This window comes from Pipistrellus kuhlii, unplaced genomic scaffold (genome assembly GCF_014108245.1).
Source record: "Pipistrellus kuhlii isolate mPipKuh1 unplaced genomic scaffold, mPipKuh1.p scaffold_m20_p_4, whole genome shotgun sequence".
NCBI classification, from domain to species: Eukaryota; Metazoa; Chordata; class Mammalia; order Chiroptera; family Vespertilionidae; genus Pipistrellus; species Pipistrellus kuhlii.
In genome coordinates, this window is record NW_023425540.1 from 38,519,420 (window position 1) to 38,546,517 (window position 27,098).

General features: G+C 40.1%; 1 protein-coding gene across 1 annotated transcript in view; it reads left to right on the forward strand.

Moving 5' to 3' along the window:
• The first annotated feature begins 2,105 nt into the window (after positions 1-2,105).
• The window catches only part of THBS4 (thrombospondin 4), a 48,140-nt gene continuing 23,147 nt past the window's right edge, over positions 2,106-27,098 (forward strand). The window contains exons 1-3 of the mRNA XM_036410377.2: positions 2,106-2,415; positions 8,003-8,206; positions 24,215-24,462. Of these exons, the coding sequence (XP_036266270.1) occupies positions 2,331-2,415; positions 8,003-8,206; positions 24,215-24,462 (537 nt within the window). The 5' untranslated portion in view covers positions 2,106-2,330. The remainder of the gene's footprint in view (positions 2,416-8,002; positions 8,207-24,214; positions 24,463-27,098) is intronic.

Sequence of the window (27,098 nt, forward strand, 5' to 3'; positions counted from 1 at the left end):
TTTCCTTCTTTCTTAGGACGTATGTCTAGGACAGCTTTTATCATATTGTTTATATCACCTGCTTTGTCTGAGTAGACTATGAGCTGGAGAACAAGAACTGTCTCACTTGTCTTTCTATGCAAGGCACAGTCTAGAAGGTTGTCAATAAATATTTGTTGAATTAATTAATGAGTGGACACATAGTAATTATGTGTTGGATAATTGATTACATTAATGAGAAAACCATTATAATTAAGCTTTCATGTCTAATAGGAAAATATTTTTTCTAACATAACACCTTTGTCAATGATTGGATAGCAAACCCACATAATTTTTACATTTAAGATTGAAAAAAAAACTGCAGCTATCCAGATCAGCTGCTTTAGGGCTCATTTGCCATTAGAAGTACTGATTTTCCTGGTGACAGTTAACTACTAAAACCTTTCATGTGTTAGTTCTTTCAGTTAGGTTAAACATTGCCCCGAGGAACTCAAGTAACATTATTCATTTGCTTACAAACCTTTTCCCCCTTAGATTAACTTCAATCCAATTCAAATCAAATTAGCCCAAATGTGAAACTCCAAATGAATAGAATTTTAGCACATTCTGCAAGTTTGCTTTGTATATCTCATTATTTCATTGCACTCTGCATCATACTTTCATAGCAAATACACTCACACATCTGGCACTAAACCGGGGGTTTTCCTGGCTCAGCAATCATTATTATCACTGGACATTGCAGGAACTGCCATGTGGATGGATTAATGTATCCTTTAATGAAGTAGAGTAGTCACTTTAAGAAATGCTAACTGTCAAAATCTAGTTCAGTAGATATAGTTACTATTTGTAACAAATGTCCTCACAATTGCATTTCTGGTTATTTTTCTAAGGAATATGTGCACAGTTTCTTAATAAAGTATATTAAAGAAGTTTCATGAGAGCTTTTGGTTTGTTAGAACATGCACACCCTCTCCTCCGGGCTCTCCTGTGCAGACCTGCTATGGCTCATTTCATACAGTGACTTCAGTGTAATGTGGCATCAAATGAAACCTGGATTCGAATTATGTTAGACCTCAAATGGAAAAGAGCTCTGAAAATAGCTGGAGAATCTCCAGGGCATTAGCTGTAAGTAGAATCATAATTGGTGAGGGGTTACTCTAGCATGGTATGGAAACAAGCTGATGAGGGAATCTTCCTGTTTGTGACAGATAGCTTCTTAAACTTTGAAAGAAATTATTTGAGACCTAAAGGCAGGGATAGAAATACTTTGCTGGATTTTCTCCACTCGTCAAGATTGTTTCAGAGGGAAAAGTTTGCCATTATTCTAAAATATATCTATATTTTTAATTCTAGTTAATCCACATTATTTTGGGGAGCTTTGCCTAGGATGAGAATTAATTTCTTATGTTTCCTCTTTTTTCAGGTCCTACTCCCATACCTTTAAACTCTCACGAGGGATCTTTGGAAGGGTGGAGCAGAAGTGGACAGACAGAAATTGGATTGAAAATAAACTCTCCAGAAAGCCCCACCAGAACTGGAAACGGTTCTGTCCGAATGGGTTCTTTGAGAGGCGTTCTTTTTCCATCAAAAACTCAAAAACGTTCACTGTTCAGATCTCAAAAACAGCTGGGAAAATGTTCAACATTTGAGGTATTCAAAAGAAAGCCTGAAGAAACGAAACAGACTGCTCTCTGGACCACTTTAGGAGAGAGTTCCTGGAGAGCCTTCAGGGTTCCATCCGAAGGGAAACCAAGATGAGCCTTCAAAGTCTGTCCAAACGATGCTCTCAAACAAAAGGAAGCCCTGATGGTGCCCATAGCTAGCCGTCAGTGTCCTTTCTCCCCCTTTCTCCCTCTCTCCTCCATCTCCACCCGGTCCTGCGCGCCTGCCCCAGCCCCCTGCTGCCCATCCTCTGCTCCCCTCCTGAGCCCCTGGGGGCCCAGGGACCGGCCCGCAGCAGAGGACCCAGCAGGTCCCGGCTCCTGCGCGGCTCCCCACGCACGCCTCCCTCTCCGCCGCCCGCTCCTCGCTCCGGCCGCCCCCTCTTCCCGGCAGAGGGGAATCCCAGCCAAGGGGGCCGCCCCGGCCTCGGCCCTCCCCCTCCTCCCGGGACCCGCCGGGCCATAAAGCGCCGGGCCCGGCCGCCCAGCCCCGCAGCCCGCGCTCCAGCCCCGCTCAGCGCCCAGACGCGCCCAGACGCCAGCGCCCCCGACGGCACCGCGGACGCCGGCCCCGCACCAGCCCCGCAGCGCGCGCCCTCCACCTGCGCCGCAGCCCGGGGCCCGCCAGCCCCGCCAGCCGCCCGGGGACACCGGGGCAGGGCCCGCGCCGCCGCTCCCGGGAGAGCCAGCATGCCGGCCCCGCGCGGAGCCGCGCTCCTGCTGCTGCACCTGGCCCTGCAGCCCTGGCTGGGCGCCGGCGCCCAGGCGCCCCAGGGTAAGTGGGCTCCCGGCGGGGCGGCCGGCCCAGAACCCCCATTCCCATTCCCGGAGCCCCGGGCCGTCCGGGGCCCCGCCGGGCACCTCTCTGTCCCTCTGGGGCCCAAGTCAAAGCATCGTGGGCATAGTGTTTCTGAGACTCCGTTATCCACCATGAAATCCATTCCTAAACTATAGTTTGGGGGCTCCAAAACTGATTTTCAGTCTATGCAAAAACGTGGGGTTTTCTTCGAAGCTGACCCACCACATGGCCCTGGACCTCTAACATACGCCGCCTGGAGTGGGGCGAAACGGGGTGCTGTCCCCCGAGTCTCGGTCCAGCTGGCCCACCCTCTCCCTTGCCCCCTGAATCCCTCCGTGGGGCCAGAGGCCTGTTCACCCAGAGGGTCTGAGACCTGCCGTTGTTCCAGTCTCCCCGCCGCTCGCCTTTCTCTGCTCTAACTTTGCTTGGACCCCAAAACCTCCTTAGGGGGTTGGCTTCGTCTCTTGATCCCTAAGATAAACAGTACAGGAAGGGCTGAGAAATCCATCTTTCTCTATGAAGAAGTAAACATTCGATAAATACAGTGATTGAAAAGACATCTGGATAAACCTCAAACCTCTTTGTGAGATGAGGTGAAAATAACCATTAGGCAAAAAGCACTTACTAAGCTTTAACAGATTTTTTTTTTAATTTAATTTTTGTTTTTGTTTGGTAAAGGCCAAAAGGAAGAAATTGTTTTAGCAAGAGAAGATCTTAGGTGATGGCCTTCATCTGTTTGAAATTGGTGCCCCGGGTGATTTATTACTGATTAAGGAAATACAGCTGGAAGAGACTCAACTTAAAACTTACTCCTCACTGAGCTAGAACGAAGCTCGCTGGTGAGGGCACTCGCTAACCCTTTCCCCTCCATTGCAGTCATCACCCGCTTAAACTTTGCATTTCACCAAATAATGCATTTTGATTCCGGATCAGGCAACCAGGATTGTGGTTTCAGGGGATACTGCACTGCTTTTAGTTTGCATTGATATGTTTGAAATGCTGTATATACTATTTATTCATTGTGGCCTTGCTTCTACAAAGGTAAGAAAAAGCTTTTTTTTTTTTTTAAGTATAATTGACATATGTTAATTTCAGGTGTATATCCAAAAAATGTAATATTGAAAAATGATCACCACAATAAGTCTATTTAATACCCATCACCATACATAATTAGAATTTTTTTGTGTGATGACAACTTTTAAAATCTGCCTTAGTAACTTTCAAACGTGTGGTACAGTGTTATTAGCTGTAGTCACTGTGCTGTACATTACATCCCAGGACTTACTTGTTTTATAATTAAGTTTTTACCTATTGGTCCCCTTCATCCATTTCAGCTCTTCCCCCGACCCTGACCTCTGGCAACCACAAATCTGTTCTCAGTTTCTATGAGCTTGGTTTTTATTTTATTTATGTATTTATTTATTTTGTTCCACATGTAAGTGAGATCATACAGTATCTGTCTTTCTCTGATTTATTTCATTTAGTATAATACCCTCTAGGTCCATCTATGTTGTCACAAATGGAAGATTTTATCATTTTTTATGGCTGAATAATATTCCACTGTATATGTATACTGTATTTTCAGTATCCAACCATCCATTTATGATACTTAGGTTGTTTCTATATCTCAGCTGTTGTAAATAATGCTGCAATGAACACGGGCGTGCATATATCTTTTCAAATTAGTGTTGTTGTTGTTTTTGTGTGTGTGTGTGTGTGTTTAGATAAGTACCCAGAAGTAGAGATGCTGAATCATATGGTAGTTATGTTTTTAAATTTGAGGAACCTCCAACCTGCACCAGGTTACATTGCCAGCAATGGTGCAAATGTCCTCACCGACTGTTTCTTATTTTTTTAATTAGCCTTTCTAGCAGGTGTGAAGGGATAGCTCCTTATGGCTTTGATTTGCATTTCATCACTAATGTTGAGCATCTTCACATGTACCCATTGACCATCTGTATATCCTCTTTGATTTTTCTGCCCATTTTTAAATCAGATTGGATTGTTTATTTTTTGCATGAGTCCTTTATATATTTTAGATATTAACTCCTTGTCAGATATATGATTTGCAATATGTTCTCACATTTAATAAGTTGCTGTTTCATTCCGTTAATCTCCTTTGCTGTGAAGAATCTTTTTTTTTTTTAATGAGAAAGTTAGTTTGTTTTTTAAAATCCTCACCCAAGGATATGTTATTGATTTTAGAAAGAGAGGAACAAGGATGAGTAGATAGAGAAAAAGAAATGTTGATATGAGAAACATCTATCTGTTGCCTCCTATATACACTCTAACCTAAAATCAAACCCACAACCTAAGTATGTGCCCTGACCAAGAATTGAATCCACAACCTTTTTGGTGTCAGAAAAGTCGATTTTTCACATATTTCAAAAGTTTTCTTATTGAAGACATGATTAAGCAGGTTTGAATTTATGGATATAGTATTTTGTGTTATATGAATTTTTGACATTTGAACACGGAACTTCCTGGTGTGCTACTGGTACAGATTTTGCTTATACTTAGAGAGAGCTACCTGTATTGTGGAGACTTGAAATTAGGCTGTACTTTCTAAGTTATCTAGTTAATGTAGTTGCTGTAGATTATCTGATTAAGTCAAGTTTCTGATAGATTCTTTTATTGAGTTAATTACTTCTGCAATTATCAGCTCAGTTGGATAATTTGCTTATCTCCTTTCTCCTCTGAGCTAACCTTGTTAATCTGATTAGTATGTATAAATTCAATTTTCATACCATGGTAGCTGGGCTCATTGATAACAGTAATTTCAACCTCTAACACTATAAGGTTGTGCTTAGATCTGGTGCTTTTACTAAAATGTAATAACATTAAAGGAAAATTGAATATCTCATTTCCTTTTCAAAACACTCTCCAAATTCATTACTAACTAATTCCAATTCTGCCGCTTGAGATAGAATCCAGTGGATTAGATGAACTAAACAGATTGAAGTTCCGGCAAATTTAGCTTGAGCTAAATTATGGAAGTGATCATAGTCAAAACAAGAATCAACAGTTCCTGAGGTTAGTTATGAATGCAGTTCTCTCATTTTAAACTCACATCCCTTTTCCGAAGATGCCTTGTCCTGAAAAGAACTTTTAAACATATTGCCATATTGCCCTCACTGGTGGAAATGCAACATTTCCCATTCTCTGCGAGTTTAAAAATTTCTGTTTCTCTTTTGAAGTAGAATAGAAGTCTTCTAGTTAGGGGAAAGTGGAGTGCTAGGGGAAACATAATAGATATTATGCTTTTCTTCACGTCTAGTAGTAAATTCATTATTGTGTAAGGTTCTTCGTACCCGTGAAAGAAGCGATACAGATTCACTCTGAAGACAGGCTGTCTTTTAAAAAGAGTAAACATTCTTTTTTTTCCCCCCCCTAGATTTTCCAAAAATTGAAAGGGCAAAAGGAAGCAAGAGTATACATTCTTAAGTTGTTTTTTGCTTGTTGGCTTTATAACTTTTATTTCTTTTTTTATTACAAATGCAATACCTGTTCACTGTTAAAATAAAATAAAAAGCGAGGATGGGGAGACTGGGTAAACAGAAGGAAATTTAAATATTTATAACTATACAACCCAGAGACAGCTACTATTCATGTTAATATTTGTTGTATTGTTTTTGAAATATTTTTCTATGCAAGTATATATTTCAAGTGGGATCCTGTTATATGTATAGTTTTATAATCTCTTTTTTCCACTTAATATATCATATACATCTTTCCACATCTATAAGTAGTCAGCTGCACTTCCTTTTTTAATGCATAATATTCCACTTTTTGAAAGGGCCAAAATGTACTTATCCAGGGCTCTAAGATAAATTGTCCCATCCCCATTGTTTTGATATTACAAATAATGCCAGCCCAGCCAGTGTGGCTCAGTGGTTGAGTGTAAACTTATGACCCAGGATTCCCAGTCGGGGTCCAGGAACATGCCCAGGCTGCTTGGGCTTGATCCCTGTGCAGGAGGCAGCCAATGGATGATTCTCATCATGGAAGCTTCTATCTCTTTCTCCCTCTCCCTTCCTCTCTGAAGTCAATAAAAATATATTTTTAAAACCCACAAATAATGAATTGTTAAACAATTGCAATACCACAGGGTGGCTTAATCTCTGTTGAGCCCTTCTTTCTCTGCCAAGGACACTGTTTTCATAACAAAGTGCTGTGCCCACTGAGCCTCCGGTTTCTCCCTGTTCCATTGAAGTTTGACATAATTCTTCCTTCACAGAAATTCTCAAATTACCACAGGTGGTGAATATCTTTGTACCTAAGTAATTTGCCATGCTATCTTTATTTCCTTAGGATAACTTCTGTGAGTAGAATTCCTAATCAGAAAGCATGTATGTCTTAGGGCCTTTGATACTGTTATTTAAACTGTCTTTGAAAAAGTTGTACTAATTAGATCTTACCCACCAGTATATGAGTTTCCACTTTCCTGAACCCTCATCAACAGTTAGCTATTATTGTATTCATTGTTTATGCAATTTAGTGAAAATATTAAGTTAGCAATTCCTTCATCATTAGTTAAGCATATGAACATTTACATACATAATTATTTGCCATTGTAACTCTTTTTCTGTAAATTGTTTTTTTTTTCATGGTTTTTGCACATTTTTCTATAAGGATTATTATTTTATTAATTTATAAGAACTATGTGTAATTATGAATACTACTACACTTTTAGTAACCAAATTATTGTATCCAGGAGGCAGTTATGGAACTGTTCGAACAATATTTGCATAAAACAACAGAAATGCTAAGTAACTTATAGCGAGTTAGACCCAAATTTGGCCATTGCCTTTTACATAACTCTAGATGTACTCTCCCAAACCTTTCTTAAGTATTAAAACATTGGAGAGAAAGTGCTGCTGGTGTGAACACAAGCAACTTATTCTAGGTTTTGTAAACCAACTCTATCAGTTAAGTCACAGGAAATAGAGACCACGTTGTTTTGTTTCTGCATTGGGGTTTTTAACAGAAATATTGGAGACCTGTAAGCGCATGAAGGGAACATAAGTCGCACAAAGGAAGCAAACCATCTTCTGACACTTTGTCTCCCACCACATCCATGCGTTCTGCTGCGTCCACTGTGTCCTTTCTCACGGACCAGGAAAATACATTTGGCTCTGGTCCAGGAGAAGATTGAGGAATCCCAAGGACTTCAGAAACTCACTGGATGGGAATCTAAGAAAAGCCAGGACTTAGATGCTCTCACCTCTTCCTTGGTACTTAAAGCCTTCAGTGCTTTGCCCAGTGGGCATTTCCAGAGCCGCCACTTCAGCCAGATGCAAACTGGGATTTGCAAACTCAGTCTTCCCTTGGAGGTTCTAACCTAGTGATAAATATTGTGCTATATCTCTTCTGGTTCCAAACGGCCAGCCACTCTAAGAGTGATAAGACCTGGGGAGTTTGGCAGTGTGGAAAATGACCACATTCGTTTACATTACTTCATAGCTTTCTGTCCATTTATCCCCTTTAAAAAAAAAAAAAAAAGGTGTTTGCTCCAAACTTAAATATTTTACTGATTATGTCTTTCTCTTTCCATTCTCCCCAGTCTTTGACCTTCTCCCATCCTCCAGCCAGAGGCTGAACCCAGGTGCCCTGCGGCCAATCCTGACCGACCCCACCCTGAATGAGCTGTACGTGATCTCCACCTTCAAACTGCAGTCGAAGAGCTCGGCCACCATCCTCGGCCTTTACTCTTCCACTGACAACAGCAAGTATTTTGAATTTACTGTGATGGGACGCTTAAACAAAGGTAAGCACATTTGCAGAAATCATTTTCTTAAAAATCCTCTTTTTCTGTGCCAGGATTTGAGTTATACTTTTCTTAAGATGGTTCCCTTGTACAGTTCTTTTTTTCTCATCCACTATTTATTTTCAGTTTTCAATACCAAATTCTTCTCACTGTACATTTACCTATACAGAGAGAGCAAGTCGATGTTGAGAGAAAGAATGAAAAATTGCTTGTGGCCAAAATGCCCTCTGATATTGTCCCTCCTGTAATTCTGAATCCAGTTCTGGAAGGGACAAGAGCCCAGACAATTAGGCCATTATCTCAGTCAGCTCTGGCTGCTCATAACAAACACCATAGCCTGGGTGGCTTGAACAACAGACATTTATTTCTCACAGTTCTGGAGGCTGGAAAGTTCAAGATCAAGGTGCTAGCAGCTTTGGTTCCAGATTAGAGAACCTGGGTCCTGGCTTGTAGACACCCACCTTCTCACTGTGTCCTCTTATGACCCTTCCTCATTGCGTGCCACTGAGAGCTTTTTTCCTTCTTAAAAAGACACTAATGCCATCATGGGGGGTCCTACTCTCATGACTATCTAAATCCATTTATCTCCCCAAATCCCACTTCCTGATACCATCACATTGGGGTAGGGCTACAACATCTGAATTTGGGGGGACACAAATATTCAGTGCATATCCATTTGTATGTTCCCTTGGAAGCATGTGGCTTTGCAGACCTAACTTCTAGCTTTTCAAGCACCTTCCTGGACTTGATGAAGAGATTATACCTCAGCCAGTAAAACTAAATAAACTGCTCTTTTCCATCTGTTTCATGCCAGTTTACACAGACCTGTCATCTGTTTGGTCCCTTTACTGTCAAATGTTTTACTGTCAAAATGAGTTACTACAAGTACTAAAAATTACTCTCAAAGAGTAAGGTCACTACTTTTTCGTCTCCTTCCTTTCCTCCTATGCCTTGGGGACAACACCTGTTCCTGCTTATTGGGGAATGAGACAGATATGTGTTTTGCTTTTAATAATAAAAAACGGGCTAGTCCTTCTGGCTAGATCTTATATTTATTTTGGTTTGCTTTACAAAATACATAGATGCTTACAGTACTCCAGACTCCTGGTTTCTCATTGTGATGGAACACTTAAGTCAGCAGGTGTTAGGAGCTGGAAGACATGCCTAATTCTTAGCTTTCATAAGTCTATAGAGTTAAAAGCAAGAAGGAATGAGGTTTTAACCCCTTCTTTTATGTTAATTGCTAACATCTCTTTTCCTTTTCCCACTCCACTCACAAGTCTGATTTCTCTGTGCCTCACAGCCTCTGGGGGTGAGGTTTCCCATAATGGGGTCTGGAGGCATGGTTCATGGCTCTGCATGGTTCATGGTTCAACCATTCCTCTTCCCTTTGCCCCATCAGCAGCCCTGATGGGAGGCAGTTTGCCTATCTCCTTGCCTTGAATCAGCCCCATTTTGCCTCACATCTGTTGAAGGAACTGCTCATCTTCTAACAACTCAGCCACTCAGTTTGTGATGGTAAAAGTTACCCTTCTTCGTCTAAAGATCAGTAGCTTCTCATTGAACTGTCTGTCTAAATGCATGGGAGATTTTTATTTTAGCTCTCAGCCTGGTGGCTAAAAGGCCCTCTATAGAGTGAAAAACTCTGCTTCTAGCTTTCCCCCCTTTCTGAATCTCGCCCTCTACTCCTGAACTGGCCAGTGTGGATGAACCCATTGTGGAGAGTCCATTGCCTGGAAATATAAGGAAGCAGCTTACCTTGAACTGATTCTGTTTAGTAAGCAGGGGAAAAGCTAGGTAGATATACAGGCAGGTAGATTGATAGATAAGTGGATTGTTAGTGTGTTTCGTTTGAAGAACCAGCAGTCATGTGATTCAGCTGTAAATCCCAGCTGATCACCATGTTAGAGGAGAAGATGAGAGGAACGCTGAGCACCTCTGCACCCTTCAGCCTGTTAGAGGCAATCAGTAGCTCTTAGAAAATATATTTTTTATTTTTATTATTTTTTTTTAAATATATTTTTATTGATTTTGTACAGAGAGGAAGGGAGAGAGACAGAGAGCTAGAAACATCGATGAGAGAGAGTCATCGATCAGCTGCCTCTTGCACACCCCCTACTGGGGATATGCCCGCAACCAAGGCACATGCCCTTGACCGGAATCGAACCTGGGACCCTTCAGTCCCCAAGCCGACGCTCTATCCATTGAGCCAAACCGGTCTTGGCAGAAAATATATTTTTTAAAAGAGTTTGAAAAGAATCCAGAAATAAAAATCCCCAGAAAACAAAGAATTCATACTAGTATTAGAGTTTAGAGAGTTGACCAATTTCCCATAAAAAAGTTTCACTGGAGCAATAGGACTAAAGTACAGAGACTAACCATCACTGGTGAATCTGAAAGTTCTAGGAAGGGGCAGCAGCCCATTCTGATTGAAACAAGAAAAAGCCTGAGTCCCACAGGTCCAAGGAAAAGACATGACATATGGTTGTGACTCCCCGTGGTGTTACTCAGGTGGCCTGACATAGTTTATGGAGGGTGGGGGAAGAATCTTTTTTCCTAGAAGGTGAGCCCCCGTCATTAATCCATTGGCAAGGCTCAGCTGATCTGTCCTCTTGATTTGCATGGAACACAGTGAAACAGAAGAAATCAAGATGTATCTCTATTGAGTTAAAGCATATGAGCAGGAAATGGGACCCGCCTTCCCCTCTGCTAAAGGCAATGGATTGGGAGTGGGTGACTACACAGAGAGTGTCAAAGAGCAGGGCCCTTGGAGAGCTCCTACAGTAAGCTAAAGTGTATCCCAGGAAGGCTGTGAAGAATAAGTTTGTCACTGGGCAGTCTCCAAGTCATCTTACCACAGTGGCCTCGTTGTTATTTGCAGGCCATAACTTGGGTCAAGTTATGCCTGACCCCTGAGAACTTTGTGGCTTCCCATTCCAAACTGAATAAGGTATAAACACCCAGCTGTGCTTTCAGGGCTTTTTTTTTTTTTTAGTTTTTTTTTTTTTTTTTTTTAGAACCGATAGCAAGGTCACCTGCTTAGACCATCAGAAAAGAGATATTTGCATTATAATTCATAACAGTAGCAAAATTACAGTTATGAAGTAGCAACGAAAATAATTTTATGGTTGGGGGTCACCACAACTGTATTAAAGGGTCGCGACATTAGAAAGGTTGAGAACCACTGTTCTAGAAGGGAGGAAAGAAGGGAGGGAGAGACAGTTATCTCTGTACTATTTAAGCGGCTGTCTTCTAAAGATGATGATTGGGTGAACTCTTGATGAAAGCTTCCCCTTTAAGAAAAAGCAAGTGAGAAGAACTGCTTCATTTGTTGTTTTTACTTCTTTTTCAATTACAGTTTACATTCACTCTTATTTTGTACTAGAGGCTCGCTGCATGAAGATTCATGCAAGAATAGGCCTTCCTTCCCCTGGCTTTGCTGCCAGCTGCACGCAAGCCTGCAAGTCCTCGCTCCCGGCTGAAGTGCCACTCCTGTAGCTCCCTCCACTCCCCGCTCCCTCCCCCTCATAGCAGGCATTCTGCCCTGCCTGGCTGCTCCATGCCTGTGTATGCAAATTAACCCACCATCTTTGTTGGGTTAATTTACATACTCCTGATTGTCTAGTGGGCATCATGGAGGTATGGGCAATTTGCATATTTCTCTTTTATTAGTGTAGATTCATTTCAGGTGTACCACATAGTGGTTAGACAAAGTGTTCCCTCTTATATTTCCAGTGCCCACCTGGCACCATACATAGTTAATATAATTGACTATAATCCCTATGTTGTACTTTACATCCCCATGACTATTTTGTAATTACCATGACTATTTTGTAATCTGTACTAAGAACTGCTTCTTGAGTCTTAATTTGATCTCCACAGAAGAACAACTTGGCGCTGTGAAAGTGAAGGAAACCCCAAGATTTTGCAGTAATTACTAGAGAGTGTGAGTCAAGCTCCTAAGTAAGCGTAAGGGTAGGAGACGTCTGATAGTTCAGGGCAATGATTCCAAAGGCTATGGGCTAGAGAGAGATATATATAGCTTTGAAGGGATGGGAGAGTTTAAAATTAGAATTGGGAATCCAATAATGATGGTTAACAAATGAGGCACCTCAAATATTTACAATAATGTTCTTATGATATACCAGGACTGTGCGAAAGACTGTTAACACTCATTTTCCCTTTTAACTTCCACAATATTCTTATGGGGTGCCCTTGAATGAGCTCAAATTTAAAGTGGCTATATGAAAAAAAATAAAAAAATAAAATTTTGGTGAATTTTAGGATAAATGCCCAGAGGGTTAAATTATTATTCATGTATTTATGATTACCTGGAAAAGAAAACTGGGACTATTTGATGACAAATGGATTTACTAAATATTAAATCATGCCAATTGTTTTTTTGTATATAAAATTTCTAAGCTAACAGATCAAAAAGATGCTATGATCATAATATATATTAACTTCAGAAAAGATATGTTATTCATTATACCTTTGTGAATTATTAATATATTAAAAAGAATAAGCTAGATAAATAGTACTGTTAGGAGTTGGTAAGTTGCCTTATAGAAAAGTATCTAGTGGTTTAGACAAGCCTCTATCTTGGGCATTTAAGTATTCAACTTATTAGTGATTTAGGTAAAGACATGGATATTATTTTATTATGTTGGTAATTGGCACAAAGCTAGAAAAAAATGGTTGAAAATATTGAATGCTATGATTAAGATTTAGAGGGCCCTATTATACTATAAAAATATGCCACCATCAGTCAGAAGAAATTTAACATGAAAAAATGTAAATCTACCACCTAGGAGTGAAAAGTAAATTGCAGAAGTGCAGGATGTGGGAGATCTATCCCAAGAGTTCTGGTCAACAACATTAAGAACCAATCAGTGTTGAGCACAGCGCCTGATGTAGTATTGCTCAAAAATGTTTGCTGATTGAATGGACAAACAGAGACAGTGATGCAGTGGTTTTAAAAAGTTTCTTATAGTTTTGTGAATTCACATATGTGACCGTATAAGGGAGCTAATAGTCCCACTGTACTCTGAATTGTCCAGGCCACATCTAGGATATTGTGGCTAGTTCTGAACACATTTCACAGGGACACTAGCAAGTCAAAGATTACCTTGAGAGTCACCCAAACAGCACCTCTTTAAGCCCCATTTTCACCACATTATAAGTCAAAAAATGAAAGAAAATAGAGTTATAAAAGAGCCAGACAATATGTGAGAGAGAGAAAAATTGTCTTAAGATATTTGAAGAATATCATTTGGCTTTAGAATAAGATTAAATCTGTCTATAGCTCTGAAGAGTAAAATTAGGACTTTGGTAGAAGTCAGAGGGAACAAATACTGGCTCTGTGTTAGAGAAATCTTAGAGGGAAATCTAAAAGTGAAATGGTTCTCTCCGCACAGTAATGAGTTCCTGGTTACTGGAAATGTGGTGGTAGAGGTTGCATTTGTACTGAGGGGATTTGTGAAGGGAGATGTTAGGCAGGATGACTTACCATGACAATATTCGGTGGCTCTTCTAAGGCTAACGAGGTTCCATGGACTCTTAAGAAGTTGCTTTTTAGCCCTCTCCTATAACATGACCTTGGGATTCTGTGCTTACACAGCGCTTTGTCACCTACCATATAGTTGTATACAGTGACGTTCTTTTCTGTGGATGATTTTGCTGTGTGTGTGTGTGTGTGTGTGTGTGTGTATTCTGTACACTTTGCATTTGTTCAAACCATTTTAAGAAAAATTTAAAACACACGAATTACATTTATCACACTTGGGACTCAGAGTACTTTCAGGAAAAGCAATTTGATGATTTACTTTTTATATATATTTCCAAAGCACTAAAGTTACAAAGACCTAGTGTACAGGGCATAAAGATAAATAAGCAGAGGTGAACAAGAATATCCATCACCAGAGACATTAATGGCAAGAAGGCTTTTTAAAAATGTACAATTATTTAAGAAGAGGAGGAAAGGTTGACACCAATGGCTTTCATCATGTATTTAAAAGTGTGAAAGAGCAAAGCCATTTGCCAGGCAGAGCAGAAATCCTGAGTTTGCTGCCTGCAGGCCAGGCCACTCTGAACTTCTTTGCCCAGGCAGACAAAATATTATCATTTCCAGTTCTTTATAACTGGCACTCTTGCTTCATTGCTTTGATATTCAACATGTAATATTTTTTACTTGCAGGTCCATTTTTAAAAAAAACAAACACTTTCTTTTGAAAACTCATCCCCAGGACAGCAATATTTCACATCTTTATTGCTTGGGTTTGCTTTTTCATCTCCTGCCAGTCGCTGAGATGGGATTTAGTCAGGTTAGACGACATAGTTTCTGTGTCAGGCTAGTACTCAGACATGGAAATGCAGCCCTAAGATTAGGCCCCAAATTGTTAAGTACACAAAATTTCCAAGTTTACAAGAACAGGATTTATGTAAACAAACCAATAGAAACTGTTCCTCACATTTTAAAAAGAATTGTGAGTTAAACAATCAGCATGGACACATGAAAACTCTATTTTATCTATTTCTTATTAAATGAATACTTGTATTTGGTATTCACAGATGCTATGGTACATGGGAAAATTAGTAAGAAATGGACTTCTAATAGAGAAGATAAGAAATAAACACAAATATACCTACATTTGTACAGCAGTTTATAGTTTTACATTTTCCTTTTCTCCTTCAGTGGTTTTTTTTTTGTTTGTTCAATTTTTAATTTTTTTTCAATTACAGTTGCATTCAATACTGTTTTGTATTAGTTTCAAGTATATAGCATAGCAGTTAAATAATCACATACTTTACAAAGTATTCTCCTGATATTTCCAGTACCCACCTGGCCCCATACATAGTATTACAATATTATTGACTGTATTTCCTGTGCTGTTCTGTACATCCCCATGACTATTCTGTAACTACCATCTCTTTACTTTTTTCACCCAGCCCTGCAACCACCCTTCCCTCTGGCAACCATCAGTCTGGTTTCCATATCTATAAGTATTCAATATGTTTATGTTTTGTTTACTCATTTATATTATTCTTTAGATTCCATACATAAGTCATATCATATGGTATTTGTACTTCTCTGACTGACTTATTTCACTTAGCATAAAGCTCTCTGGGTCCATCCATGCTGTCACAAAGGGTATGATTTACCTCTTTTTTTATAGAAGAGTATTATTCCATTATGTAAAGGTACCACTTCCGTTTTATCCACTCATCTACTGATAGACATTTGGGTTGCTTCCAAATCTTGGCTATTGTAAATAATGCTGCAATGGACATAGGATTGAATATATTCTTTCAAATTACTATTTCAAGTTTTTTTGGCTATATTCCCAGAAGTAGAATTGCTGGGACATAAGGCAGTTCCATTTTTAATTTTTGAGGAACCTCTATACTGCTTTCCACAATGGCAGCACCAATCTGCATTCCCACCAACAATGCACCAGGGTTCCCTTTTTCCACATCTTTGCCAACCTTTGTAATTTGTTGAGTTATTGATGACAACCATACGGAGAAGTGTGAGGTGATATCTCATTGTGGCTTTAATTTACATTTCTCTGATGATTAATGATCTTTTCATGTCTATTAGCCATCTGTATGTCCTCTTTGGAGAAGTTTCTCTAGGTCCTTTGTCCATTTTTAAATGGGATTGTTTGGGGGAGAGGTTGATGTTGAATTTTGTAAGTTCCCTATCAATTTTGGGTATTAAGCCTTTATCAGATGTATCATTGGCAAATTTGTTCTCCCATTCAGTGGGTTGTCTTTTCATTTTGTTGATGGTTTCCTTTACAGTGCAAAAACGTTTTAGTTTAATGTAGTCACATATGTTTATTTTTCTTTTGTTTTCCTTGCCTAAAAGATATATCAGAAAAAATATTACTAAGAGAATATTTTCTTTTAAGATTTTTATGGTATCAAGTTTAAGATTTAATTTATTCTTGTATATGATATAAGAAGGTGGTCTTGTTTCATTTTTTTTTACACATATTGGTCCAATTTTCCCAACACCATTTACTGAATAGATTGTCTGTACCCCACTGTTTGTTCTTCCTTCCTTTGTCTAATATTAATTGGCCAAAAAGGTATGTGTTCATTTCACGGCTCTCTATTCTGTTCCAAATATTTATATGTCTGTTATTATGCCAATACCATTTTGTTTTGATGATTATAGCCTTGTAGCATAAATTGATATTAGATAGCATGATACCTCCCACTTTGTTGTTCTTTCTCAAAATTGCTGTGGCTATTTAGGGTCTTTAGTGATTTCCTGTAAATTTTTTGATTATTTGTTCTAGTTCTAATTGCAGATGACATGATACTGTATATAGAACATTGGTATGTTTAAAATATTATTTAATTTCTAGAGAGAGGGGGAGGGAGGGAGAGAGGGAGGGAGGGAGAGAGGGAGAGAGAGAGCGAGAGCGAGAGCGAGAGCGAGAGCGAGAGAGAGAGAGAGAGAGAGAGAGAAACATTCACACGAGTGGGAAATATCGATGTGAGAGTGAAACATTGATCAGCTGCCTCTTGCAGGCTCCCTACCAAGGATAGAACCTTCATCCCCACAACCCACAACCCAGCATGTGCTGTGCCTGGGAATCAAACCAGCAACCTTTCAGTGCATGGGAGCATGCCCAACCAACTGAGTCACACCATCCAGGGCCACCATTGCTATTTTGATAGGAATTGCTTTGGGTGGTATGGACATTTAACAATGTTAATTCTTCCTATCCGTGAGCACAGTATACACTTCTTTCTTTTTTTTTATCTTCAATTTTTTTCTTATAAACATAAACATACTCTGTCACCTCCTGCATACCCCCTACTGGGGATCAAGCCTGCAATCCAGGCATGTGCCCTTGAGTGGAATTAAACCCAGGACCCTTCAGTCCTCATACTGACCCTCTATCCACTGAGCCAAACTGGCTAGGGTTTATTTTTTTTTTTTTTATGCTGTTGTAAATGGATTGTTTTCCTAGTTTCCCTTTCTGAGAGTTCATTATTGGTGTCTAAAAATGCTACTGATTTGTGGATATTTATTTTGTATCCCACTATGTTATTGAATTTACTTATCAGTTCCAGTAGTTTTTTGGTGGAATTTTTAGGGTTTTCTATATATTGTATCATGTCATCTATCTGCAAATGACAGTTTTACTTTCTTTCTGATTTGGATGCCTTTTATTTCTTCTTCTTGTTTGATCTCTGTGGCTAGGACTTCTAATACTGTTCTATATAATAAAAGACCAGTGACCGTAAAGGCATAATGACCAGAAGGACCAATTGACCAGTGGCTTTGAGGTGCATTGACCACCTCTTGGTCCCTCCACGCAGCCCACAGGCTCCAATCATTGGATGGCCAATGGGGGTCTGGGGTGGGTGATGGCGGGGCAGGACTGGGGACTGGTGAGCAGGCGGGAAATGGCCCTGATCACAGGCTAGGCCTAGGAACCCATCCCACACATTGATCTTAATGGAAATACTTTTAGTTTTTGCCCTTGAGTATTTATGTTAGCTGTGGGTTTGCATAAATGGGCTCTAATATGTTGAGATGTGTTCCTCTATTTCTGCTTTGCTGAGAGTTTATCATAAATGGGTGCTAGATTTTCTCAAAAGATTTTTTTCTGCACCTATTCATATGATCATATGATTTTTATCCTTCATTTTGTTTATGTGGTATATCACATTTGTTGATTTGTGGATATTGTATCAACCTTGCATCCCAAGAATGAATCCCACTTGATCATGGTGTATGACTTTTTTAATATATTGCTGGATTTGGTTTGCTAATAATTGAAGATTTTTGTATCTATGTTTATCAGATATATTGGCTTATAATTTTATTTCTTTGAGGTATCTTTATTTGGTTTTGGAAATAGGATAATGCTGGTCTCATAAAATGAGCTTAGAAGTTTTTCCTCTTCTTGAATTTTTTGAAATCATTTGAGGAGAGGCATTAGTTCTTTGAATGTTTGGTAAAATTCTCCATTGAAATCATCCAGTACAAGGCTTTTGTTTGTTAGATGTGTTGTGGTTTTTGTTTGTTTGTTTTTTATTACTGCTCCAGTTCCATTATTTGTAATTGGTCTGTTCATATTTTCTGTTTCTTCTTGATTCCGTTTTGGGAGGTTGGATTTTCTAAGAATTTATCCATTTTGTCCAAATTGTCCAATTTGTTGGCATATAATTATTTATAATATTTTCTTATAATCTGTATTTCTGTAATTAGTTTTGCATTTTCTTATTTGACCACCACTGAAAACAAAATGAAATTGGAAGGGCAACCTATATTAACTCCATTTAGAGGCTTAAGAAATGGACACTGAGTAATATGAACAAGCCCGGCTCACATATCTATTAAGTAACTGAGCGATAACTGGAATCTGAGTCCTGAAAATGTACACCTAGGGAAGTGCCAAGGAAGTGTAATGGGAATATGAATGAGGCAGATGCCTTTCCACCATGCGGGAGAAGGAAGATTTCAAGGAATAGGGTGCATTTGAGCTGGATGTTGGCTTCAGATACATAGGGATATGGAGAAGGAAGGAGAGCTATGGAGAAGGGAACATGCCACACAGAAAGAAAAGGATGAGGAAGCTGGAGAAAGCTAGAGAGGGGTGAAAACAGAACGGGTTGTTCATCTTGGCTGGGCATCAGCAGCATGGAGAGTCATAAAGTGGTGAGGAGGTTGGGGTCAGTGCTGGGCTAAGGCGCTTAGACATTATTTAAGAACCACTGGGGAGCTATTGAGGATTTTATTTACTTCCTTGCATGTTGCTTTGAGAAGACCATTACTTGGTCAGAAGAGGCCTATAAGAAGCTCCAGCTTTCAGTCCAGAGAAACTGCAGAAAGAGACCTTAAGTAGGAAGGTGAGTCAGGAATCTGACCCAGAAACCCAGAGCTGGAACAGAGCAGAGGCAGAAATGCCATTTGAAGATCTACAGCCTTCAGTTACAATCAGAAGTGCTGAGTTCTTTTTACTCGCCCTGCGGGAGAACCAGGCGAAAATCACCAAACTTGTTTCAGCTATTGAGTGAGAAGCAGCAGGACAGAATGTGCTGCAGCTGAAGAAGCAGCGCTGTACCCGGTGACTGTGTCCCTGAGAAAGGTGCTTCTGGGGGAGGTGAGTTCAGCGGGGTGGTGGGCCCAGACCATTCCTTCCAGCCTCAGGGCACTGGCTTTTCTTCTTCTTGGAGGAGAAAATGGTTGTCTTTATTTTGTTTTCTGTTTGGTCCCCCACTGCTCTGTGTGTGTGTGTGCTGAGCTGGGACAGGGAGAGCTGAGCACTGGGAAAGGGAGACCTGGAGAGAGGAAGGCATCACGTCTGTTGTCTCCTCGGAGGTCACCCGGTAGGCTGCAGGCTCCTGGGCTTAAGCTGTTTCTGGATTCAGTGTGACTGATGGGAAAATATCGAGTTTTCTGAGCAGATGCCTATCTGCCCTCTGGGGTAGTTTTACTGCTCTGAAGATAAAATAAGTATAGAAGCATTGAAGTAAGGAATTTGCAATAAAATAAGAAAAATGATAAATGGGAGCCATAAGAGAAATGAGAATTATTGGAATGGGTATGAAGAATGGTAAATGTCAAAGCACTTGATAATATTTCTGCTAACAGAGGTTGTGAAGATGGAAGTTTCCATAATACTTCTTTTCCTTTTTTCTTTTTTTTTTTTTTTTTTTTTGCTATTGTCACAAGACCTAGGAGCAAAAGGAATTTGTCACTTTAGTGTTACATTGCATCACAAAGCAAGGCACAAGTACCCTTATATGGCAGTGTGAACACAATAATAAGGTTTTGTTACTTGCAATAAAACTTGAATTGCCACTCTATAAATCATTTATATTTTATATGTAAAAAGCTTTAATGCAATCATTTAATTATTCATTGAAAGGTCATTTTTACAACATTTAATGTACACCTGTTATGTGTAAAGTACTCCACTAGGTACTAGTTATAAAATTAAACATAGCTATTCAACTAGGAACATAAATCACACCCACATGCCATGGAAAGCCTATTATGAAAGCAAGCGAGATACCCATGAAAATGTGGTCTTTGAATTTCCCAGAAATCTCAGCTTGGGTAGCAAAAGCAAGAGTATTTGTTTTAAGCCACTCTGTGTATCCTCTTAAACTGTTAATATGAGGAACAGAGGTTGTGGCCATAATGAAAATAATGAGACACTGAATATACGTGTCTATGACCTAATTGAAGTCTGGTGGTCTAAGTGGCATTTTTATTGACCTATTGAAAACTCTAGGTATTTGCAAACTGTTCAAAAGAGTTAAAAAAAAAAACAAAACAAAAAAAACAGTTTAAAAGTTAGTGCATGTTTGGGTTAATTTGTCCCTCTTTGGATATTGCATATGTCTCTAAGTTCCAGACATGCAGTTAGTATTATAAATTTTCAACAATATTCAATGAAGGGGTAAAAATCCTGTTCTAGCCCATATTTAAAACACCTCAAGAATTTTAATTCATTTTTTATTTCTCTTAGCATATTTATTTTTAATATACCATATTTATTTAAGACTTACCAATGCTTTACTTCAGGAAACATAGTATTGTTCTATAGTCTAGCTGAAGCATGTCAAACTCAAAGGCTAAACACTGGCCAAATAAACAAGGTTTAAGTTTTTATGGGCTGCAAAAAAAACAAAAGCTTCAATTTTCAATAGAAATATAGGTTTATTTCAATAGAGACATGCTGAATACAAAGGGCTGAATTAAATGAGTAAATTGTTAAAACAGAACATTTTAATAAAAATTAATGTTTTTTCTTGAACATTAACTTACCAGACACTGAATAACTGCACAAATAAGCATAACGCAAACAAATATTTTTTTGTACTCCGAAAGTGAAACATTTCTTATTGCGTACACCAAACAGGTCTGTCCAAGATTAATGACGTGGCAATCGGCTGCTAACATATCCACTGCTAGTATTAGTGGAGAGAAATGGTGCACCTGTGCATAAGGCATGTAAGGAAAATGCATACAACATGATTATAATAATCAGTCATTAGTGAACGTTATTGTTCGTTACTCAGAATCCCATCTAATAAAATGGAAATATGGAAATTAACAATCACTCTGTCACAAAGGTGGTGGCACCCATAGCAGCCAGGGCACTGGATACTGGCAGCGTTGCCCTGATGATGAGCCCCAGTGTCCTGCACACCCTGGCCCCGCGGAGGGTGGGTGGGCAGCCTCTCGTAACCACCATACTGTTGTCTGTGCCTATGAATTTGTTTTGTTCATTTGTTGCTTTCTGTTTTATATCCCACATGTGAATGAAATCATATAGTTCTTGCCCTTTTCCTCTGACTTATTTCACTTAGCATGATACCCTCTACAACTATCCTTGTTGTCACAAATAACAATATTTTACTCATTTTTAGGACTGGACTTACTTCTGCCCTTTCACAACCTGCCTCTACTGCTGCTGACGTTGTTGCAGGCCAGGCTGAAGGACCCACACACACACACCCTGTGCATGAATTTCATGCACCGGGCCTCTAGTTATGTATAACAGGATATTGTAAAAATTAAGTTACAAAATTTTATTTAAAACATTTCTTACATACCGTTATATTGACTGAGCCACAAAAATATTTGTTGTGGGCCATATGCAGCCCCCAGGTCACAAAGTGTGACATGCTTGGTCTGACTAGTCTGTCCTGCCAGGTCCTATCAGTTCTTACCTCTCCATAAGCAAATAGTGGTGACAACATATGCAGAAGAGGTTTTCTATGTGACTCCTCTCAGCATCCCTGTACAACACAGATCCTGATGCCAACTGGCCCTCTCCAGTCATGGTCAAATGGAAAAACAAATTTAGTCAGAGTTTAAAAGAGGTGGGAACATCAACCTAGAAATTCTAATGTGGAAAAAGCCTTAAGGTTTCACAATAGGGATTATTTTCTTTGGCAAATACTGCCACATAAACAAATATTCTTGGCTGGCTACTCAATGGGGCAGCACCAGGTTGGCATTTACACTCTGCAGAAAAGGTACCGAAGGAAGAATGGTCTGAATACTTGCTACAAGTCCTACAGATTGACAGTAGCCCATTCTGGGTACACACATGTAATTCATTTATTTGTTGTTACTGCTGTATAAGTAATGCATGCTTCTTGTAGAAAATAGTCAATGAAGAAGAGCAAGAGGAAAAAAAGCACATTATCTGGGCACTGACCATGTTAACATTGACATTATCTCATAATTTTCTAAGTATAGGTATACTAGCATACATCTACATATGTACACATACTATTTTTCTGAATGAACTACAATGGCTCATAATGTTTTTGTACTCAACAAAATACTGAGAATGCCTTTTCATGTTTGTAATTAAATTTATTGGGGTAACATTGGTTAATAACATAGATTTCAAGTGTCCAATTCCATAACACATCATCTGTCTGTTGCATTGTGTGTTCATCTCTCAGTCTATAGTCTCCTTCTGTCACTGTGTACTTGATCCCCTTTACCACCTTCTTCCTCCCTAGCCCCCTTCTCCTCTCGTAACCACCATACTGTTGTCTGGGTTTATGAATTTGTTTTGTTCATTTGTTGCTTTCTGTTTTATATCCCACGTATGAATGAAATCATATAGTCCTTGCCCTTTTCCTCTGACTTATTTCACTTATCATGATACCCTCTACAGCTATCCTTGTTGTCATAAATAGCAATATTTTACTCATTTTTAGGACTGAAGTTACTTCTGCCCTTTCACAACCTGCCTCTACTGCTGGTGCCTCACCCGCTTGCTCTGATATGCCCACCATCAGATGTTTCAGTGTGTGGATCCCTCAGACGTGTTTGTGTGTTGGGCAGGGAATCCTTTGTTGAAGTATAGTTGTCCAACTTGTAACTTTTCAGAGGAGGGTCCAAAAGGTTCTCGCACACTGCCATGATGCTGTTACTCTCTTTTGTGTTTTTAATATATAATAATTCCATAGCATTCCATTTTATAGTTATACCATTATTTAAGTAGCCAGCCCTCCATCTCTTTTTGAATGTACATGCTGTATCAAGTGTTTGTTATAATATTTCTGAAGTGAATGTTCATGTCCATACAGATTGGGATTTACTTCCCTAGTGTCAATTCCTAAAAGTGGCATTGCTGGCCTATAGGATCTGTACAGCTTTAAGTTTTTATACACATCACTAAATTGCCTGCAGAAAAGTTATACTCATTTAAGGCTATTACACCCTGGGCAGTTGAAGACTTTGACTCTAACCTTTGGAGCTGCAATTATGTGTTTACCACATTAATTATCCAGTGACATTTACACTCAGTATTTGACCTTGTTCCTAGGATTGTTTCCGATGATGAACTTGAGCTTGGCCCTGGTATCTGTGTATGGACCTAGAGGTGTTCGTGGTGGATTCACTAAGGCCTTGGAAGCAAATTATTTTGCTCTGTATAGCAAACCTCACCCACTGGGCTTCACTCCCAAAGGCTCAGCATCCAAGAACAGATTGGACTGTCCATGCCTAGCATTCTTTTAATCATGAAGTAACCACCCTCAGTTTGAAATTCTAATCCTAGCACTTATTGCGTCCTTGAATTATGGTCCTTTGCTTGCTTGAGCTTCATCTTCCTCCTCTGTAGACCCTAACTTCCTAGGACTGTAATGAGTAGAAATGAAGTGTTTAAAGCAACTAAGGGCAGCCCCCAGAACCATGGAGGTCCTCAGTAAACGTTGGGTGAATTAATGAACTCACACCCTAAAGAGCTGACTTGGACTTAGTGGATTTTTCATGGGTTCTGTTTGCTCATTGTACTTAATCACTATCTGATATTATGTTTTATAATTTTCTACCTTATTTTCTGTCTCTCCATGAGCACAACACCTGTGGAGAATAATCTCTGGCACACAACATGGTGAATACTTATGGTTCCAGTGTCCCAGCTTTGGGACCTGGAAGCCCTTCAGCACAGAACCGCCCTGCCCCCCTTATCTCATTATTTACTGACCTGTGCTTGGTTCCAGCCATCCTACGTTACCTGAAGAATGACGGGAAGATCCATTTGGTGGTTTTCAACAACCTGCAGCTAGCTGATGGCAAGCGGCACAGGGTCCTACTGAGACTGAGCAATTTGCAGCGAGGGGCTGGCTCCATAGAGCTCTATGTGGACTGCACCCAAGTGGATTCTGTTCACAATCTCCCCAGAGCCTTCTCTGGCCTCACCCAGAGTCCTGCGTCCATTGAATTGAGGACTTTCCAGAGGAGGGCACAGGTAGGGACCCACAAAGCGAAGTGGAAAGATGAGCTGCTGAGGCTCGGGGGACGCAGAGGTGTGTGCGGAGGTTATGAGTAGGTCTAATTCTGCCTGCATAGTAGAATCACCTACCAAATTTGATAAGCCACATATAGAGGGCCAGTCCCGAAGATGAACTGAATCAAAATCTATAGGGGTGATGCCTAAGCAACAGTGTTTTTTTTAAATACTGATTTTAATGTGAAGTCAAAATTGAGAACTTCTGCCCTGGCCAGTGTGGCTCCATTGGTTGGGCATGGTTCCCCACACTGAAAGGTTGTGGGTTCAAGTCCCAGTTAGGGCACATACCTTGGTTGTGAAAATGTTTCTTTCTCTCTCTCTTCCTCCCCCTTCCTCTCACTCTGATATCAATATATGTCCTTGGGTGAGGATGTGAAAATAAAATTTTTTAAAAATTTGAGAATTGCTTTGATGATAAACAGAGACTTTTGGGATACAATTTTCAAGTTGGAAATAAATTACAAAAATGTAAAGACAATCTTAGGATAGTCTATTTTTAATTTTTCTATAGTTATTATTTTTATCAATTTTTTAAAAGAATGCTTGAAAAATACCAAGAAATAGTAACAATTTTCATAAGATCTTATCAGAACATCCCTAACAGGATCTTATTGTCAACTTAGTTCCAAGTGCCCTTAAAAATTCCATCTCCTCTGTCTTCTTCTTCTTTTCTTTTTTTTTAATATATTTTATTGATTTTTTTAGAGAGAGGAAGAGAGAGGGACAGAGAGTTAGAAACATCGATGAGAGAGAGTCATCAATCAGCTGACTCTTGCACACCTCCCACTGGGGATGTGCCCGCAACCAAGGTACATGCCCTTGACCAGAATTGAACCTGGGACCTTTCAGTCCACAGGCCGATGCTCTATCTACTGAGCCAAACCGGTTTCGGCCCGTCTTCTTTTTTATGCCACGATGATGGTAATATTTTTCATTGTATCACTGCACCTACTACAGAAATTGCCACATGTATTTATTTTAGAATTGCGTGCTAGGAAATAGTTACTTTCCTATAAAGAACTACTATGCTTTGTCCTTTCCATTAGTTATAACTCTAACTGGTCATCGTTCCTGAATTTTATCTGATCTGAAAGTCAGTGCCAAAATCAGTAACTATGTTCATCTGTTGTGGCCCATAATATTGTTGTCATCCTCTAGCTCTCAAGTCTCATTTTCCATTTCTATTTTATTGCATGTGCTTTAGTTACAAGCTGCACTGAACCCTTTGAACAAAGAGGCAGGGGCAGGGTGTAAGCAATAATTTCCATTACAGCTAAGAATACTGAAACGTTTTAGATAATATTTTTTAAAAACTATAAATCTGATATTAGAATTTTGTGCTTTAAAAATAGGAATCATTTTAAAGCAGAAACTCCCAAGAAAATTAAAATCCATGTGGTTTTTTATTATGTTTTTTAGAGATACATATAACTCTATGCATATATTTTTAGTGTAGATTTATATAAGAGAAAAAAATGAATACTAAACTTTATTTCTGAACTCCCTAAATAGCCAAAATCAGAATGAAAGAAATTGTGTCACTGACCATTTCAGAAATTAGTGTCTACCATCAAACAAGTCAAATTTCTAAAAGCCAGGAGTCAGCCATGACAAGGTCATCAGAAACTATGCTTATTGGAAACTTCTCAGAAGCCCTAGCTCCTTAGACTATCAGCAGGGTCCCTAGGGCTCTATCTTTAGTCATCTACTCCTTCATTCAGTCAGTCAACAAATAGGCACATTCTAGGCCACTAGTCCAAAACAGTGGTACTTCTGCCTCCTCTGACCTTATAGTCCAACTAGGGGCCCAGTACACACATTCACGCACCTTGAAAGGAACTGTGGGCCGCAAGGCTATGGTAAGCACAGGGGTGGGTCTCGGGCCATCCCCTCACCCTGCCTGGTCCTTCCCACCGCAGCCCTGATCCCACCACTACCACTCCCACGTGTTGATGGTGTCAGCCCACTTGCACCCACTGAAGGTGCAGAGTGATTGGGGCCGGCGCCAGCACTGGGTGCGAGTGGGGCTGGCACTGTCAGAGGGTGCGCATGGCAGCTGCTGCCCTGATCACCCCTCAGAAGCTGGGAGAGGTGGAGAAGCCCTCAGGGGTGACCAGGGCCAGCAGCCACCACTCACACCTGCTGATGATGCCAAGAGATGGGGACTGGTGCTGGGCACCAGCAGCAAGTGCGAGCGGGGCCAGAGCTGACAATGGTTGCGAGCAGCAGCTTTGGCACTGGCAGCAGGTGCAAGCAGGCAGCAGGTGTGAGAGGTGGCTGCCAGCCCCGACCATGCCTTAGGATCAGGGGGAAGTGGAGAAGCCCTGAGGGACAGTGCCAAGCGATTGGGGCAGTGCTGGCAGCAGGTGAGAGCACTGGGCGGATCCATAGCCTGCACAAGCAAAGAATTTTCAGTAACCACTAGAGGCTCACCCTGATGACAGCAACTGGCACCCTGCCTTGGTCTGGCACCCCTACCCCCTCACCTGCTCCACCATCCTGCCATGGTCAACACCTGCCATGTTCCACACACACCCCCTGGTGGTAAGAGCACATCATAGCAACCAGTTGTTCAGTTGTTCCACCATTTGGTC